At 53.0% G+C, this 17875-nt stretch overlaps 1 protein-coding gene across 2 annotated transcripts in view; it reads right to left on the reverse strand.

Annotated features, from left to right (window-relative positions):
- Positions 1–109: 109 nt before the first annotated feature.
- The window catches only part of MTMR14 (myotubularin related protein 14), a 32656-nt gene continuing 14890 nt past the window's right edge, over positions 110–17875 (reverse strand). Inside the window, exons 13-19 of one of the 2 annotated variants that reach the window (XM_082060238.1) lie at positions 17805–17841; positions 16481–16551; positions 15829–15878; positions 15495–15633; positions 12093–12269; positions 4068–4223; positions 110–466 (exon numbers count right to left, since the gene is read on the reverse strand). In XM_082060238.1, coding sequence (XP_081916364.1) covers positions 289–466; positions 4068–4223; positions 12093–12269; positions 15495–15633; positions 15829–15878; positions 16481–16551; positions 17805–17841 — 808 coding nt within the window. In that variant the 3' untranslated portion in view covers positions 110–288. The remainder of the gene's footprint in view (positions 467–4067; positions 4224–12092; positions 12270–15494; positions 15634–15828; positions 15879–16480; positions 16552–17804; positions 17842–17875) is intronic. The other variant, XM_082060239.1, reaches the window with a different exon arrangement.

The raw sequence follows: 17875 nt of genomic DNA on the forward strand, positions 1-17875 counted from the left end.
GGCTATTTATAGCGAGCGGCGCCCCCGGCGGAGCGGTTCCCGCCGCCCGGCTCCTCCGCACCGCCGCCCGCCCCCCCGCAGCCCGGACAGAGGCAGGAGAGGGGACAGCTCGGGTGTCTTTACTGCAGAGACGCGCCGGAGCGCCCCGCGCTCCCCCAGCCCCAGGCACGGGGGGCCGGGGGTGGGTGCTGGGTGCCAGAGGTGCCCACACCGGGAAGGGGGGTCCTGGCTCGGCCAGGGGGACCTGCCAGCCCCAGTTCTCCAGCCGGTGGTCAGCGAACACCGTGCTCAGAGCGTGCTGCTGCCTCTCAGTCCCACACCCCGCACGAACTGCTCGAAGAGGCCACCGATGGCCCCTGAGGGGCTGGGGGACACAGCTTTCAGGCCAATGGTCCGGCTGTAGCTGGCCAGAAAGGCGGAACGCACTTCTTCCAGCCGGGACTCGCGGTCACTCGCCGACACCAGCCTAGGAGAGAGAAGGGGGAGGTCAGCGACTGCAGCCATCCCTCGCCCAGCCCCAGCTCTCGCTCCTGATGTGGGGCAGGAGGGTGGCAGGATGGCTGGGGCTCTGCTCACAGGGCTGTGGTGCTCAGCTGGCTCCAGTGGCCAAGGCAGGGCCAGCTCCGGCTTCAGGAACTGGTGCCACTGCCTCCCAACGCCCTCCCGTGGAACCTCTCACCACCCCAGTTCTCCTGCTCTCCTCTGGGTCTTCTCCTTCACCAAACCACCCTGGTTTCTCCCACCACCACGCTGCTTACAAGGCCACGGTTCACACAGAAAAATGCTGGTTTTGCCCAGCAGGCGCTGGCTGGCGTCAGCCCCATGCCAGCTCCCTCCCTGCACAGCATTCCCAGACAGAGCCTGTCCACTTGTGCTGTGCCCGGACAGTCACTTCCAACCAATTTGTGACTGTCCCTCACTTCCACTGCCCCAGTGTCTTGCACTTGAGCCAGCACAGGCAGCTCTGGGGACGGAGAGCATGGGAGGGAGCAGGCAAGGTGACAAAAACCCCAAGGAGTGCTCCAGCTGTGGAAAGAAGAGAGCTGAGCGGCGTTTTACTTCTGCTCCCTGCACGCTGCTCTCTGCAAGCAGGAGGGCTGCCTGCAGAGTAGGGCACGGCTTCCCCCGGGACCTGCTCTCCTCTCCAGCTGATCCACACACCTGGTTGGGGGCGAGGGGAAGAGAGAGGAGGGGAAGGCGATATTTCAGCCAAGGGAACAGGGGAAAACAAGCCCAGGGTTCAGAGGCAGCTGTTCCAAGCGCTCTGGCCTCAAGCGGTCCTTGCTGCAGTGCCTCTGCGATGTGCCGGTCGTTCGCAGAGAGAATAAGACATTCCTCAAAGGTCACTCCAAGGGCACAGCGCAAACCTTCCCCATAAAAAATTCTCTTTAATCTCTCCAGCGCCTGGGCTGGCTATAAATTGGCACAGCTCATTTGAATGGAAGCGTTAACCACCCACAGCCAACAGCTTCGGTCCGGAAACAGCAGCAAGAGGATATGGTGGGAGGCCTATAAACAGCAAGCGATGCCGAGGCAGCCAACCGGTCCGCTGTTTACAGTGTCTGATAATAAAGAGAAGCCAGAGGGCAAAGGAAAAAAGGCAACATATCTAAACACATTAAAGAGATGTTTTTTGGCAACCTAATGAGGATGTGGAACTCGCAAGCATCAAAAATAAGCTACATGAAAGCAGGACTTAGTTGCACCTGAGTACAGTGATCTGAAATGTCACAGGCGGAGGTAAGTGAGGGTGTGCAGCAGAGAGGTCTCGCGTCTTCTGGCTCTCGCACTTCTTTACAGGGCAGAATTTGTATTTAGATATGTAGGTTTCTCTCATGGAGCGAGACACTCCAAGGTGCAGGGTCAAGCGGCCGCCACTGCCCAACACCAAGTGGCTGCACCATCCACTCCGAGCAGCTCAACCAGGGAGGCAGGTCGTGCTTCCTCGCCAAATCCACAGCGCTCTGCCCCGCCACACTTCCTACAGCCTGCCCGCCCGTCTGCAGCTTGGGGTGCAGGATGAGAGGAGGCTGTCAAAGCCCCAGCTCTAAGAAAGCCCCGACAAGCCCCACACAAGCGCAAGGAAGTAGGCTGTGACAAGCGAACCTTCATCGAGCTGCTGCCAGTTGAGATGTAAAGTGGGAACTTAAATGGAATTTAATTTTCCAAAAATTCATACTGTGCTGGGCTGCGAAAAAAACTGGGGTAAAACCACAATGGGCTCCTAAGCGACAGAGCTGATGCAGAGCAGAGAGAAAGTGGAGGCGCCAGGTCAAGCTCAACACAACATCCTTGGGAACTTTTAATCCGTTCCAGACAGAACCTGGGAGAAGCAGCACTGCTGCTCCCTTCCCTTTGAACCCGGCTGTCCCAAGCAGCCCGACTCCAAACAGCGCAAGCCTGCGGTCTCAGACAGGCAGATCCAGTGCTTCAGAGCTCAACTGTAATTCACATTTCCCTGCTCAATGCCCTATTTTGATGTTAAATCCAACTCCAAGAGGACAGCAACAACTCACTGGCAACCAGCAGCCACCAAGTACAGCCAGGTTCAGGGCAGAGTAAAGCAGTTGCTACTTCAGCCACTCACACTTCAGTCCCTTCTGCTCCTTCAGCTATCTCCAGACAACTGCAGGAGCAGCACAGCGTGTCCTTGTCAAAGGAGGAGAGCAAATCCCAGCCAGGCCATGTCTGACATCCCTTGCAATTCTTCGATCTGCCAACTCATAGAGCTTGCAGCTTAATCATGCCTTGGGAGCGGCTGCTCTGCTCCGCAGCACAGCACTCAGCCACAGGAGAAGGAGAGCTGGGCCAGCTAAGCCTGTCTCACAGGAGATGTTGGCTTTCACGCTGCTTGCCCTCTGCCTCGAAAGCACATCCTCAGATCCCAGTAAAGGACAGCAAGTGCAGTGCAGTGCAGTGCAGCTCCAGCACAGCCAGTGAGCAGCAGCCCCTGATCTGCATTTCATAGAGTCACTGAATCAATTTGCTTTGAAGAGACCCACAAGATCATCCAGTCCAACCATAACCCACCCCTGGCACTACCCCCTGTCCCTGAGAACCTCATCTCCACGTCTGTTCAACCCCTGCAGGGATGGTGACTCCACCACTGCCCTGGGCAGCCTGTTCCAATGCCTGACAGCCCTTTCTGTGAAAAAAATGTTCCTAATATCCAAATAAACCTCCCCTGGCACAACTTGAGGCCATTTCCTCTCATCCTATCCCTTGCTACTTAGGAGAAGAGACCAACCCCCTCCATGCTCCAACCTCCTTTCAGGCAGTTGTAGACAGCGATAAGTTCTCCCCTCAGCCTCCTTTTCTCCAGGCTGAACAGCCCCAGTTCCTTCAGCTGCTCCTAAGACTTTTCATTTAAGTTTTCATTCATTTCTGTTCATTTTCATTTCAGTTTCTTGATTGAGAGTTTGCAGCCTAAAGGCACAAACCAAGGTTCTCTTCTAACAGCAATTAAAGTGCACCTCCTGTCTTTCTAGCTTCCACAGAGGTGGCTTTCTATTCGGGGAGGAACATTTGCCTCCTGGCCATTTTACATGGTGAGACATGGGGTCTCTGCTGATCTGCACTGGCCAGACGCAGCGCCTACAAATGATGCTGTGCATGGTCACATAAAAACTGGGGTGACAGAAGGAAAGCCCCTCTCTTACTGCAGCAAGAATCTGAACCCAGCAGGGAGATGGAGACAAGCAAGATCCAAAAACAAGGAAATCTGGGTTACCAGTCCTGTCCTGACACGAATGCATCCTCAAATGCACTCAATTATGCCCAAATTCAGCATCTTCAGGGAAGAGAGAAAAGCCTCTTCTTCCTACAGAAAGCAGAGTGCCTCCCTGTCATTAGGCAGAGAAAATGTTGTTTGTTTGTTTGTTTCTGAGTTCAGCATAAGCAAAGAGTGCTCAGTGACTCAATTTGTGGATGGAAAGCATCAAGGCAAGGAAGACAGGACAGCTTGTTACGGGCTCCCAGGCTTCTTCGAGAATGCCAGGCTGATAAAGTTCCGACACTCGGAGCCAGCCAGGAGACCCAGAGAGAGATCCTGCGTTTGATACACTTACAGGCAAGTGCTAGGGAACTCATCCGGGAGGCTGCACGGGAGAGAGGCGTCTGCGCTCAGGATTGCCTGCTCCCGAATACTGCCGCACCCTGTCACCATCTGCCAGCTGCCAAAGTCTGTGGAAACGGAAGATCCAGGCAGAGAATGGTCCGCCGATCTGGGGCAGAGAGAGAGGGAGACGTCGCGATCAGTCATGTCATTCAGCCACACGCCTTTCACCGACGCCGCTGCCAGGGACCCGTCGGGCTGAGCGCCAGCAGCGCCTGCACCGGCAGCTTGGACACTCCTGGGAGCAGGGTGCAGCATGCGGCTCTGGCTGGGCCCCAGGCCAAGCTTTTCCTTTGAAAGCCAGGGCAGAGCCAAGCTGGCTGCGGCCGACAAAGCAGCAGGAGCGCACCGGGAGCTGGGCAGGACCGAGCCAGCAAGAAGCAGATGGCCATGCAGAACTGTGAAACCTGTTAGCGAGACGCAACAGCACGTCCTGCCCTGAATCCTTCCCAGGTGCGGGTGCTGTGCTGTACGAGGGGCATCCCCTTGTTGCTTGCTGTAGCTGTTAGCACATCGCAGGGCAGCAGCAAGGCCTGAATGCAAATCAAGTTTGTGGCTTGATTAGTGCTGGGGAAGACTTAGAGATCCTTGGTCTGGCAGATCACTCCTGAGGTGTCAACACCAGACCCAAACAGAGCCAGGCACTGCTCAAGACGTCCCCAGGGCACCCACTCCCCAGCACCTGAAGATCCTTTTGTTCCTATGTTAGAAGAAAGGACTGCGCCAGGAGCCAGGTGGTGAAACATCTTTAAGACTGGCAAAACAGCTGAGGGACGATAATTGTTTGATTATTGTTCCTTCCATCAGGGAAGGAGGAAGCACGAAATCTGATAAGCGAATCTGAGGAGTCCCTCCAAAATCTCAGAGAAGAGGACACAATCACTTGAGACAAACCCAGAGCTTTCAGCTTCCAGGGAACAAGTAATTACTGCGCCCCGCTGCACGGCGGAGTGTACATAGCTGGAAGCACAGCCTGTGGCAGAGCTACTCAATTCAATTACACACCACCAAGATCTTGTGGATAATTTATCTGAGATCTGCTGGGTGGATAGCAGAGCACCAGCTCCAGCTCTGCTGGGCCAGGTACTCGCACGCTGTCTTCACAGCTAAGAATAGCAGTGGCGCACTGCAGCTGCTCCCCAAGAGACCAGGAGAACAGCCAGGAAGACAGGATCTCCCACGGCAAGGACCTCGGCAAGAATGGCAGGCGAGGGTGTGGGGAGATGCGCAGCGGGAAACCTATTTGTAATCTCGATCTAATCCCACGCCTGCCATTTAACTAGCCTGATCAATACGGCCAAGTTGGAGAAGTCTGAAATGTGGTCCTGAGCTGGCTGCACAAGCGGAGAAGGAGGTGTCACAGAGCTCCTTGCCCGTCAGCCTCCCATCGCAGTGCTGACGCTCCCGCAGCTGCAGTCTGGGGTAAAACCACTGTCGGGAAGAGTTCAGGCTCTGGAGGGACATCACAGCAGAACACGAGAGGAGCAGAGCTTCACCTGCTGTGTGCAGCTCTTGTTCTCTGGCTGCCTGAAGAAGAGTGAGGTCCAGAGAGGTGCTGCAAGCGTGAAGTATTGGGAGAACCTCTTCTTGCAAAAGGTGTTTTTCCTAGAGCACGCAGCACTGCAGTCAGGAGGGCATGGCACTGAAAGCCGAGCTGCAGCATATACTCTTAGAAAGACCTTTTAGAGATAAGACAGGGATAAACCTTCCCTGGGATGCAAGGAATTCATAAAGGGAGCAGCTGCTCAGTGACATCTATGCCTCTCCCTGCCTTTGGAAGGTAAAGCCGAGGCAGTCGGCGGGAGGAAGGAGAGCAGGCGGAGTTTGGGCGCAGAGCACAGCGCTGTGCTGGAAGCACCGCGGGAACAGCGCGGGAAGCCAGGGAGAAGCACAGGAGCAGCACAGAGGAACACTGCAGCAGGACAGAGGGAAGAGGAGGGTGTCACCTCCCTGAGAGCACGGCACGGCCAGGAAAAACAGGACTGTCACACACACTGACAAGAATTCGAGCTAAAGCAGGGAAGAGGTCTATAGAGCGCTTTGGCAGAGGGAAAGGAGACATGGACATCATTGCTGCCAGTAAAAGTAATGAGTTCCTGAACAGAAGATAGATTTGGGGCCAGGCAGCAACCAAGGTTTTGGAAAGGCTAAGTCTGGGTGGCAGAGGAGGGCTTGGGCTACGGCAGGATCTCCAGGTGAAGAGAACTGAGCGGAGCTCTGCAGCTCTCGCAGAGGGAGAGCACAGCATCGGGAGTCCCCCTGGAAGAGTGTCCATGTGGCAAACGAAGGAACAAGACATGATCCAAGGCACCAGGGACAGTAAAAACGTCCCTCTGCCCACCATCCCCAACCACACTGGTCAGATGAGTCTGTGCTAAAGAAAGTGAATTAAAAAAATGTTTGCTGTGGTGTATGGCCTCAGCTTCCAGCTGCCGGTCACCTTCCACGGCTGTCACCTAAGATTAGACTGAACTTACACCACTTCTTGGAGGTGAATCAAGTAATCTCTTGAATCCTTTCTTGGGCAGGCTCTTGGACAGCACCGTGTACTTCCAGTAAGCCTGGCTCAGTGGCTTTATAACCCATCCTGGGGTCTCTGACCTTGTCAAGCAGCCACACAAACTTGGCAACGCTGAAACCACACAAACAGGTGAATTCCTTCCCAGCACTGGCCACGCGGCAGAGAAGGGCAGGTGCACAGGAGACATGGCTCTGTGACGGCCCTGAGAAAAAGGGCCACGTGCTCCCAGGCTCCCTGTCTCTCGTCTTTAATCCACCTGTAACAACAGGGAACATGATCCCAAAGCACAGACCACAGAGATTGCTGAGTTCACCAGTGCTGAAATGCCACACGCTGCTCCACGCTTCCCATCAGACTGCAGCTGGGAATTAGTCAAGTTACATTTCACCTAATAGCACAAGAGCCTTGGAGTTCAAGGCGGCCAATTCTGTGTCTCACCTCCAGGCAGCAGAATAAAGACTTGTCAATTAGCTGAATAAACTGATTGACTCCGCAACGACTCCAGGTTATCTCTCTCTCCTGGAGGAGATAACTGAGCACAGCCAGCAGAACTGCGGCTCTGTGGCGGACCCTCCCCAACACCTTCTAAAGGGAGGCTCCTGAGGAAGTGTCACAACCACAAAGAATCTCAAACAGCCTCAAAAGAGCTGGGGCCAAGGCTGGGCAAGACAAGTGGGGAAGGCACAGCATAGGAAATCTTGTGTTTGCACTGCAAGGGCAGCAGAGCTGCTTAAAAGCTGAGCTTGGCTTGAGACCAAGACCACTATCCCAGTGCAATCCAGTCAACGCTAGAGGTGAAATTCTTCCTGTTATTACTACCCCTGAAGGCTCCTTGTAAAGTCTTGCTGCAGAGGTTCAAAATGGGCTTCAGTGAGGGCTCCAGAGCAAGTTGGAGCTGTTTGGGCACCAAGACTGGTCCTGAGATCTGTAAGAACAACACGTTTGCAACATGACAGCCATGCCAGGGGCTGACTGGCTGCGAGGGCAGCGTGGAGGGTCTGGGGAAGCAGCCGGACGATAACAGCAAAGCTCATGTGGTTTGGGGAGATGAGGTACAGCAAGTCTTCAAGTCCCTGTCTCTGCCACAGACATCTAACGGCAGACAGAAAGAGAAGGAAAGTGAGCTTCACACACCCACCTCTTCAGGTCCACGAGTGGGAAGAAACTCCCTCAAAAGTGCAAGAATAACAAAATTAGATTGGCAAAACAGAGATGAGCTGCAAGCTGTTCCTTCACACGAGGAAGGACCTCTAGCAGGCCATAAAATGGCAACTCCCAGCCCGGAACAGTTCCTTTTAATTAGGTCAGTGCTTCTCATGCAACATGCTGCACAATACAAAGTATTTCAGAGCACATGGACACTCGCCTACCAGAGAAAAGCCAATACCGGAGACAGAGCAACAGCCAGAGATCCTTCCTTTTCTTAATACGTAACCGAGACGAGTGCCAAGTGCCAACAGACCGGCTCTCATCCTGCCCTGCGCTGCCCCCGCTCACCTGCTGTGCTTCTGCACACCTGGGATATTTTAGAAGCAGCTCATGTGGCCAGCATATGCTCTGTGCCTCAGATGGAAGCGTTAGGTATGTACTGTACACACAGACAGACTGTGCAACCTGCAGTACAGGGCAGCCCTTCCCACCTTTGCGTGGGAGATGCTGGCAAGGAGAAGGTGGCGGAGAGCTGCACTGCGAGCCCTGGCTGGGTCCTGGGCAGCGATCTGCAGGCTGTGTCAGTGCCGTGACAGCCTCTGCGAGCACAACCTTTTCTGGCTGCACCTCGTGTGTGAGCCCGCAAGCCCGTTTTGTGGCACAGTTGTGCAGTAATTCCCGAAAACATTCCTGTGACTCTCCTGCTGCAGTCACTATCCCAAGTTGTCACATTGCCGATACGGTTTCCAAGCCAGGTGGCTGTAAGGGGCAAGACACACGGTATGCGTGTAGGCTCGTCATGATCAACAAAACACCCAAAGCAGCAGCTTCTCCGTCCCTCTCTGCTCACTGCACTCCTTCCAGACCCACAGCTGAACCCTCTGCAGCCCTTTAAGTGCAGGAGTTCTCTGTGGCTGCTGACCAAAGTGCATCCTCCAGGACTTAACTCCTGCAGATCTCGACTCTTCAGATCACAGTACTTTGGGTTTTGTTTAATTGACTTAGTAAAAGCACATTCAACCAAAGATTATCCAGCTGCTAATCCACATTAGTGCTATGTGCACCCACACTAAATCCCTGACACAGATACAGGGTTTTTCTGCAGCGTCATGGGATGCTGAGACTATTAGCGTCAAATGCAAACACAAGACGTGGTGTGGAAGCTGCTACCCACTCACACACAGGGAGTTCTGTTCCATGCACTGTCTGCTGTACTCAGAGCTCTCTGTAGAACAAGAAGCACCTTGTCCTACTCTATGCAGCATCTTCATACACATTTGCCCCCAGCAGATGTGATCTTCATCACATTGTGATAAACTAGAAAGTCTGCTAGGAATTTGCCTTTGTACTACTTTGCCTAACAAGAACGGTCCCAGGATTTACAGGTACCCAGGACCTCTGGATCAGGGCAGGACGCAGCAGATGGGCTGGTGAGGCCACGGCAGCAGCAGACGGCTGACACGGCCCAGCCAGGAGCGGGGCTCTTCTCCCACCAGCTGACTTGGCATCAACATCTCCCCTTCCTTCAGGACACCCCTGTTCCCTCCCAGGCCATGCTCATCTCTCTCTGCCAGCTTACCTTCCCATTCCCTCCGCAGCTCCCTGCCTGCCAGCACACGGACTGGGCTGTTTACATGAACTACCTGAAGGGTTCCTGCTGGCATTTCTCAAGCAACCATTTTTCGCCAACTGCTGCTGCAGTGGTTAAGTGTTTTGTTGCTATGGCCGCACGACCAGGGGATTAGGAAGTCAACTACAGTAGTTTCTTCATCTTAAGAGCCTCGGGTGTTAACCTGCCAGCAGCACTGCAGAGATAATGGTATTTCTGGCACCCCGATCAGTCTCTGTGCTCCAGCCTTTCCATCCTAGTCGCACCATTTTTCAGGGAGTGAAGGGACAGAGTACACCTCTTCCTTCCATCACAGATACAGTCCTCCACCCAAAATGGGACCCTTCCCTCAGGATGGAAAATGGTGGCTGAATGTACCGTGATATCCATTACCTGTGTGGAGCTCACCAGGCAAATTCAGACTAACATAGTTCAAGCATGGAGACCAAAGCCAAGTGGAGTGACAAAACCCCTCTCTCTCTCTGGAGAAAACATACCATGTTCCAGCCCCAAAAAGCAGAAGCCATGTGAGGCAACACATTGCTCAAGTCCTTGACTAGCAGAGCTGCGAGCAATGTCACTCCATGAAGGCAGGCAGGGCACATCCCGACAGATCCGGCAATGGATGAGGAGGCAAAGGAGCTCAAACGTGCCAGAAAATGTGATTTGAAAGAGAAGCTCAGTTCAGCCGCAGCTTTGATAATTCCACCCACTCCCTTCAGGGTCTCTGGGCTTATTTCCTCCAGCACACACATGGAAGAACAGGGCAAACGCGGGTGACCTCCGAGATGGGGAGCATCCAGGTGTACAGTCTGCACCCAGCTCGAGTGCAGCAGATCAACCATCTTCATGTGCACCTGATTTCACCACTCTGGCTTCACAACTGATTCTCTTCTCCTGTTCCCTTGGTTTTAGACCATGAAAGAGGTTTGCCGCCCTTTTATCCCCTATTTTCCCATCATATACTTTTTTTCTAGCCCAGCCCTTCACACTGCCTTGTTCACAAAGGACTGGGAGTGGACTGGTGCAACCTTGCTGTGTTGAAGGGTCATAAAGGCTTCTTGCTGTGGTAGAAGCCATTATAAAGGTCAGAAAAATGTTTACAGTGGAATTCACAGGAAGTTTACCTCTTACGATGACAGAATACTGCATCTCCTCAGGGATATTTATTGGGCTTTGAGAAGTGCCATCCTCAGGGACTCTGGCCTGGAAGGAACAAGGTTCCCCCACCACGCTTGCCTGCTGCCTCGAGTCCTGACACCAACGGGCACTAATCACCCAAGACAACTAAACTCACTCAGACACAGCCAAAGGAAAGACAATTGCTGGTTTTACCAACTCAGAGCCCCTGGAATGGAAATCCCAGGGACTGTGTGCTCAGCCCCTTCCTGTGGTGCTCTCCTGCCTTCTCTGTTTCTCCTCTTCGCTCTCGCAGAGTCTGGCTGGAGGGTTAAAAACAGCTTCTTCCCCAGCAGTGCTGCCAGCTCGCTACCAGCCCAGCGCTGAGCAGCCTGTCAAGTCTTGGGAACGGCATGAGACCACACACAGGAATTGTGGCATTACCACCGTGAACAAAAGCGGCCCCCACGACAAGCTGCTTTCTCTATTTTCTTCTCTTCTTGGGAGACTTGTTTCATCTTGCAGAGAATGCAGAGGTGGGCCCCAGCAACAACTCAAAAACATTCTATTGATCTCTTTCCCCAGGGAGAACAGTTCACATCGTTTATGAAAACAGGCAGTGATTTTTCTCTGCAATCAAGAAACTTAGTAAGAAAGTCTTACAAATTTTCAGTGCTTTACTTGTTCGCCCTTTTATTTTCCATGTGATGAGAGAGTGCTAAAATTTGGATGGTGGCTACTTCTGAAGGGAACCACCAGAAAAAAAAGACTCATCTGAAAACCTGCAGAGACTACACAAGTGTTTGATGCTGTTAACAGCAACCTCTTATCTCAGAGCCTCTTTATCCCCTGTCGGCCTAAACACATGGTGTTTGCTCCACAGGCTCTGTTCTTTCTTCCGCAGCCTTGCTCGCCGCTCTGCCTTGCCCTACCGCAGCACCAGACTCCATGAGGGTGCCAGAATATCCTTTGTCACAGCACAAAGATTAGGCTCAGGTCCAGGGTCCCCATTCCCCGGTTGCCCAGTGGGAACACACAACCTTCCGGGCAAAATCCTTTGTGCCGGCACAGCGCTCCCAGCAGATTCTCCCTCTGTTTGCTACCAGCATCCCGAGTTTTTTTCCACCCTGCAGTGTCAGGAAGGATCAGTAGGTGGAAAGGGGGACAGGATGGATGCAGAGTGAAGTCTGGCTGGTTTGAAAGGTTTCCTGCCTCACACAACAGAGCCATTTCCAACCCCTGCGGATGCACTCGACAGATAAAGGGATGTGAGCTCCAAGCATGCAAGATGCAGAGAGGCCAGAGCTCGTGGAGTTGAAGCATAAGCTGAGCACAGGCAGAACAAACTCCTTACTGTTACTGGCACGGCTCCTCACTCATCTGAAAGGGCTGAGGTGGGAGTCTGTGTGTTTAATGGCCAGTATTTCACATCAGACTAGACAGGAATAGGCCTCCTGAGGCCCATTTGCAGATACAAACCCACGGGCTCCAGGGTTCTCAGAGCCACACAAGTGCAGCCCTGCACTCCCCGTACCAGACACTCATTTTACTGATAAATGCTCTGCTCTGTCCCATCTCACCTGGACCCGGGCACTTCTAGCGGGCTGCTTCCCATCCTCAGGAAGTTATCAGAATGGGTGGATGAGGAGGAGCTGGAGGACTTGACTTCAACCACCCCTGCGGAAGGCAGCCTGTCTTCAGATTGCTGTGCCCTGCTCCAGAGCATGGCTTGCGGTGACGATGCGCAGCTCTTCCTCCTGCAGGATGGAGGATTTGGGTGAGAAAGCCGGCTATCCCTGCATACTGCAACTAGGAAGCCCTTCCACAACAGGGTGGATTTTACCCCAGCAGCTACAAGCTCTTGTTCCCAGTGAACCTGCCCTCCTCCCACCCAAGGAGCCATGAGTAACCGTTCAGTGATGGGGGTACGCTGAGCTCAACCCATCTTAGCCCGTTCTTTTATAGATCCCCATTCACGTGACCTAGAAATCAGACAGGAGAATGCATCAGCCCACACACATACAGCGACCGCTTTGTTTAGTCTGGCTGTACAAAATGCCTCAAGCAAGGGGCCTCCCAGCAGGGAAAGACCATTTCAATCTGCTCTAAGCTCTACAAAGTGTACCAGCTGCAGCGCTCAGCCCAGGTGGGCATGTGTGCACACAGAAGAGGGTGAAAGGGACACACCACTGGTGTTATTTTCCCTTTTAGCAATTCCATTCAGATACCACTGACCACAGTTCTGACCGTGTGCTCAGAGCTGACAATCGCTCCAGATGTAGGTGCATTTCAGCCCTCTCCCTGTCTGCTGTGATGTGTCTTTTCTAGCCCACACATCCAGAATCGGGCACGATTCACCGTCCATTACTGCATCAGGCCTTAGCTCACAGTACCATCCAGCCACATGCCAAACAGGCAGAAGTATTTGGGATTAATTCACATTACTGCTGCTTCACGTTCAGGACAGTTTCTTTCTTACATCACTTATTTTTTTCTAGAAGAGTCCCAAGAATTTTTCCCTTTCCAAAACCACAGGGAATTAGACAAAGACATCCCTATGGTCACAAGTAAAAAGGAAAAGACTAAAGCAAATAAACTCAAGGAGAAAAGATGCTGTTCTTCCTGTAATCTAGGAGGGCACCTCAGCTTTGACTGAGATCACAAGCACTGTCAGCAAGTGCAGCTAAAGACAGGCTCGTTGTGCAGTGGGAAGCACAATATCCTCTCTTCACTTCTTGAAGTGTGCCCACCCTCAAACATCACACCACAGCCGCTCTCAGGCGTTATTCATCTCATGCTATCAGAGCTGCCAGCATCTTCAAGCACAGGCTTGTGAAGTTATAAAACAAATGCCCATATTTGTTGTGAGGAGACCTCGAGGCCACCAGTTTTCAGGACAACACAGTGAAGCACATCCTCTCCTCTCCCTCTCACACTAAGCACAGCCCAGCTCACTGGCGATCTCTATACTTCACAGACTCACAGAATGGTTGGGGTTGAAAGGACTTCTGGAGATCATCCAGTCCAACCCACTTGCTCACGCAGGGTCACCAGAGCAGATCACACAGGGTCACATCCAGGTGGGTTTGAATGTCTCCAGAGAAGGAGACTCCACATCCGCTCTGGGCAGCCTGGTCCAGGCTCTGGCACCTCAAAGTAAAGAAGTTTCTCCTCATATTCAGACAGAACCTCCTGTGTTTCAGTCTGTGCCCACTGCCCCTCATCCTGTCGTTGGGCACCACTGAACAGAGTCTGGTCCATCCTCTTGACACCCACTCTGGAGATATTTACGAACATTGATCAGATCCCCTCTCAGCTTCTCTTCTCCAGGCTAAACAGCCCCAGCTCTCTCAGTCTCTCCTCATAACAAAGATGGTCCAGGCCTCTCATCATCTTTGTAGCTCTCTGCTGGACTCTGTCCAGTAATTCCTTGTCCTTCTTAAACTGGGGAGCCCAGAACTGGACTTGTTGTAGCAAGCCCCACCTGTTCTCCAGACTCTATAGCCACAACAGCCTGTGGCAAGACATCCATGCCCCGTTCCCTCGCTAAGCGCTCACAGCAAAGCTCACAGCTTTCCCTTCCCCAGGCTCACACCCACGGCATGGGCCAGAACCATCACTGTGGCAGCAGCAGCTCACCCCAGTGCAGCCTGCTGTCTCCAACAGGAACGAAAGCAAACCAGAGTTGGAAAACATGTCACAAAAATCAAGCCCTGACACACACAAGTGCAGCAGATCTCTTCCAGTGTGCTCGACCACTCCACAGCTTGTGAAAATCGCACGTAGGTTCTGTGCTGCAGGATCCAGTCAGTACGCCCTGAGCACTCAGAGCAATGTAAATACTTCTATTTTACTACCCTGCAGCCAGGCAGGGTAGTTTTTCTCTACTTGCTGCAGTCACTTTGCTGTGGATAGGCAGGCTCTGTGCATTAAAGAGGACTCTGCACTGCTCACTTGGCAAACACAGTTTGGGGCTCTCCATCTTCATTTTGTGGTTCTGCAGGAAGAGTCCCTCTTCCCCCCTTCAGCATTCTATAAATTGAATCACAACATGCTTTAGAAAGGCTTCTGCCACCAGCATGGCTGCAGGCTGAGTCCCCGAGGACTTCCAACAGCCTCCAGCACAACCCAGATTTAATTTAAAATAATTGCAATATAAAATAGCATCTTCACATGTGCTGAGGGAGAGGAGACAAAAATTAAACTAAGAGGGGCAGCCCTACAGAAAGGTTCTGAAATCCCCAAACAGCACCAGAAACTCCACAAGCAAAGCATGACGCCGGTCGCAGAGCAGCAGAGTCATCAGACACCCTCCCAGTCCCCGCTTCCTGACAGCCACCTACGTCCCCAGCTGAGTCCTTTGTCACCCTCTGTCAACAGGGAGCACTGAGAATTTAATCTTTTCCCCCAGAAGTGTCCCTAAGCAGCAACCAGCTCTCAGCTGACACCCCTTGTGCTGTTAGAGGGGCTGAAGTTTAGAGGGGATTCTCAGCCACCCAGCCCATCTTCCGCTAACTGCAGACACTCCCCTGTACAATCTCTTCCATAAACTGATTAAAGGTTCATTTTAGGGCAGCTAAACTCTGTCTCTACTTTTCCCCAGGGAGGCTGCTGCCAAACGCAATTTTTCTGGTAGTTTGGAACCATCTTTTAAAAGTAATGAAATCCTTTCTGGATGAAGTTTAGCAGTGAAGATGGTAAAAATGAAACAAAGCTGCCTTACTGTCATCAGGGGACAAACTTCAGGAGCGTCGCCGCAGAAGCCTGACATGGTCATTAACCCCAGGTGCTCTGTGATTCTTGGTGTGGAGGTTACTTAGCCTAAGAAAAGCCTCTGACAGCCAAATTCCTCCCTCCACCATAAGGAACCTGCGGCACAATGAGCAGACCTGGAGGGTGAAGGACTTCAGAGGTATCTTTTTCTACTGTCCTCAGAGCCTGCCCCTTTTGTTCTGCAGCCCACCGAGTGGTAATCTCCTCACCATGCTGCCTGAGCCTGCGCTCCTGCCGGCATCAGCTCCACTGCCTCATAGGTGAAGCTCCCGGCTGCTCCAGGAGAACTTTCCATCCCCAGGGAAAAGTCACTGCTCAGACTCGTGGTGCTGCCTCGGTCTCTCTGCTCTAGAGAAAAGAAAACAGAGCAACCTGAAGACCAGCTTGGTCTCGCACACTTTCTCTCCCGTTAAGTAGAACACTTCCCGTTGCCCTGGGGCCGCACACCCATTTGTGGTCACCTTGACGCTGGGAACCCAAGAACCCCACGCAATCAACCATCCCCAGCACCCAGGGGTGCCAACACTCAGCAGCAGCACTCACTGAGCATGCAGATCTCTTCCAGGGTGAAGCCAGGTGGCAAACTCTTCCTTCTGGGGAAGGAAAGACAAAGTTACCTCAGCCACACTTCAGAGCTGCGTGGAGGCTGGCACAGCCACATCTCTGTGGCACACACGGATCAGAACAATGTGGGGTTAACCGTGCAGGGCAGAGGGGATGGGGCTGGTGTGCTGTCTCTGACTCTCCTTACAGTCCCAGCCCATACACCCAGTGTTTTGGGAGCGTGGCAACAGGCTGTGGGCAGCCACGTGCTTATTCAGAGCCTGCAGACTGGGCTTTGTTTCCTTCTACCCCTCCTGAAATAGAAAGGGGTTAATGTTTCACTGTCTGTTAAAAACCAGCCACCCCGCTCCCCTCAGCAGCGCCTGACGATCTTGCTGCGCAGCTTCTGGGTCTGTCTGTGCTAAAGCAGCCATGGGCGGTCATTAAGCAGAGAGCACATTTCAGCCTGGACAGTTTTTCAGAGCACAACGTGGCACCTCACAAGCCTCGGCCCCATTTTGCAGCCTTCAGAGTGCAGAATAAATTAAAGAAAACTGGGCCAGGACGCCAGGGCTTCCATCTCCCCAAAGGAACAGCACTAACAAGCTCCCTGGCTCTGCAGCCCATGCAGCAGCAGGCACAGGCTCCTTACCTCTGCGACTTCACAGCAGAGAACTCCTCAGAGGTGATGTGCTTCAGAAAATTGAAGCAGAAAAAGAAAATCTGAGCAAAGGGAAAGAGAAGAGCGGTTCAGGAATGAACCCGAGGCTCCATGCAGCCTTTTATCTTGGTGGGGACGTGCTGGCAGGAAGGAGATAGCGAGGAATCTGCAGCTACCAGCCTCCAACATGCCACGGGCTGCCACCAACCCGTCCTGGGCCTTCTCTTACACGTCAGACCAGCCCTCTGCTCCCTGCCACGGGGAGGCCCAGCAAGGAAGGTGTACAACAAGTCTGCTTATCAACACCTTGCACACATACCACAAGCACACAGCAGGTACTTATGCCATGAGTGCAGAGTGGAAAAGAAATGGCCTGCAGCGGAGTACACCCAGGTAAGCCGCAAAACCAGCAGGACTGGCAGGTTAGAGCTGCATGTTCCACCTCAGCACCACAGCTGTAGCACATCTGGAAGCATGTGGTACCTGTAGCCTCTGCGGTCCTGAGCTTGTGCCCTGCAGCATTCAGCCCGCTGTGCCACTGGCACCCCCACATCTGCACAGAGCTGAGGAATTATATAGATACAGGGGTCCTGGACCCCCAAAAGGTGGGAAATGGGCCGGGGTCCTGGCTCTGCTGTTCAGAGGCAGGGGATTCCCTGGCGAGGTGAGAGTCTGAGGAGCAGGGATGAGCAAGAGGGTTAGACAGACTCCCCACCTCTTGATCTCTATCCAAAAACAATATTGCAGAGTACTGCAACTATAGTAAGAGCAATCATTTTTTTGCTGTTAAAAAAAAAAAAAAAACGAAAGATTTGAAGAGGATCAGTTCCTCTGATTTTAACTGCCTCCCAGACCCATCTGTGCACCCACAGATACACCGGACCCAGCACCAGCTGCCCCACAAGCCCGCGATGACATGCCAGCCACATGCAGCTGCAGCGCCCAGGCAGGAGGGCTGGCACTTGGGACAAGCACACAAGGCTAAACAGCTTTATTTTCAAGCTCCCAAGCTGAGCTGAAGAGCAAGTCCACCCTTTCACCATGGGCTTGAACACTAGTGGCACAGTGGGGAGCTGGCAGGACCAGCACTCGCCAAACAAACTGTAGGCTGAGTGAAAAAACATTCCCACACCTCATGCCTCAGGAACTGATGGGACAAGGCTCCTACCTCATATTTCCAGCATCTGAACAATCTTTTTAGAGCCCACCCAGACCACAGGTGCTAGCAGAAGAAGGCAGTGAACGCTGCTACTGTAACCAAGTACCCTGAGAGCATGAAGCAGTGCTCAGCCACTGCTCCGGACCAGACACTCACCTCTTCTCCTTTACTGAGTCGATCAGCCAACATGTGCCTGGAAAGAGAGCAAGGGAAGCTCGGTCACATGC

This window comes from Streptopelia decaocto, assembly GCF_964273445.1.
Source record: "Streptopelia decaocto genome assembly, chromosome: 8".
NCBI lineage: Eukaryota > Metazoa > Chordata > Aves > Columbiformes > Columbidae > Streptopelia > Streptopelia decaocto.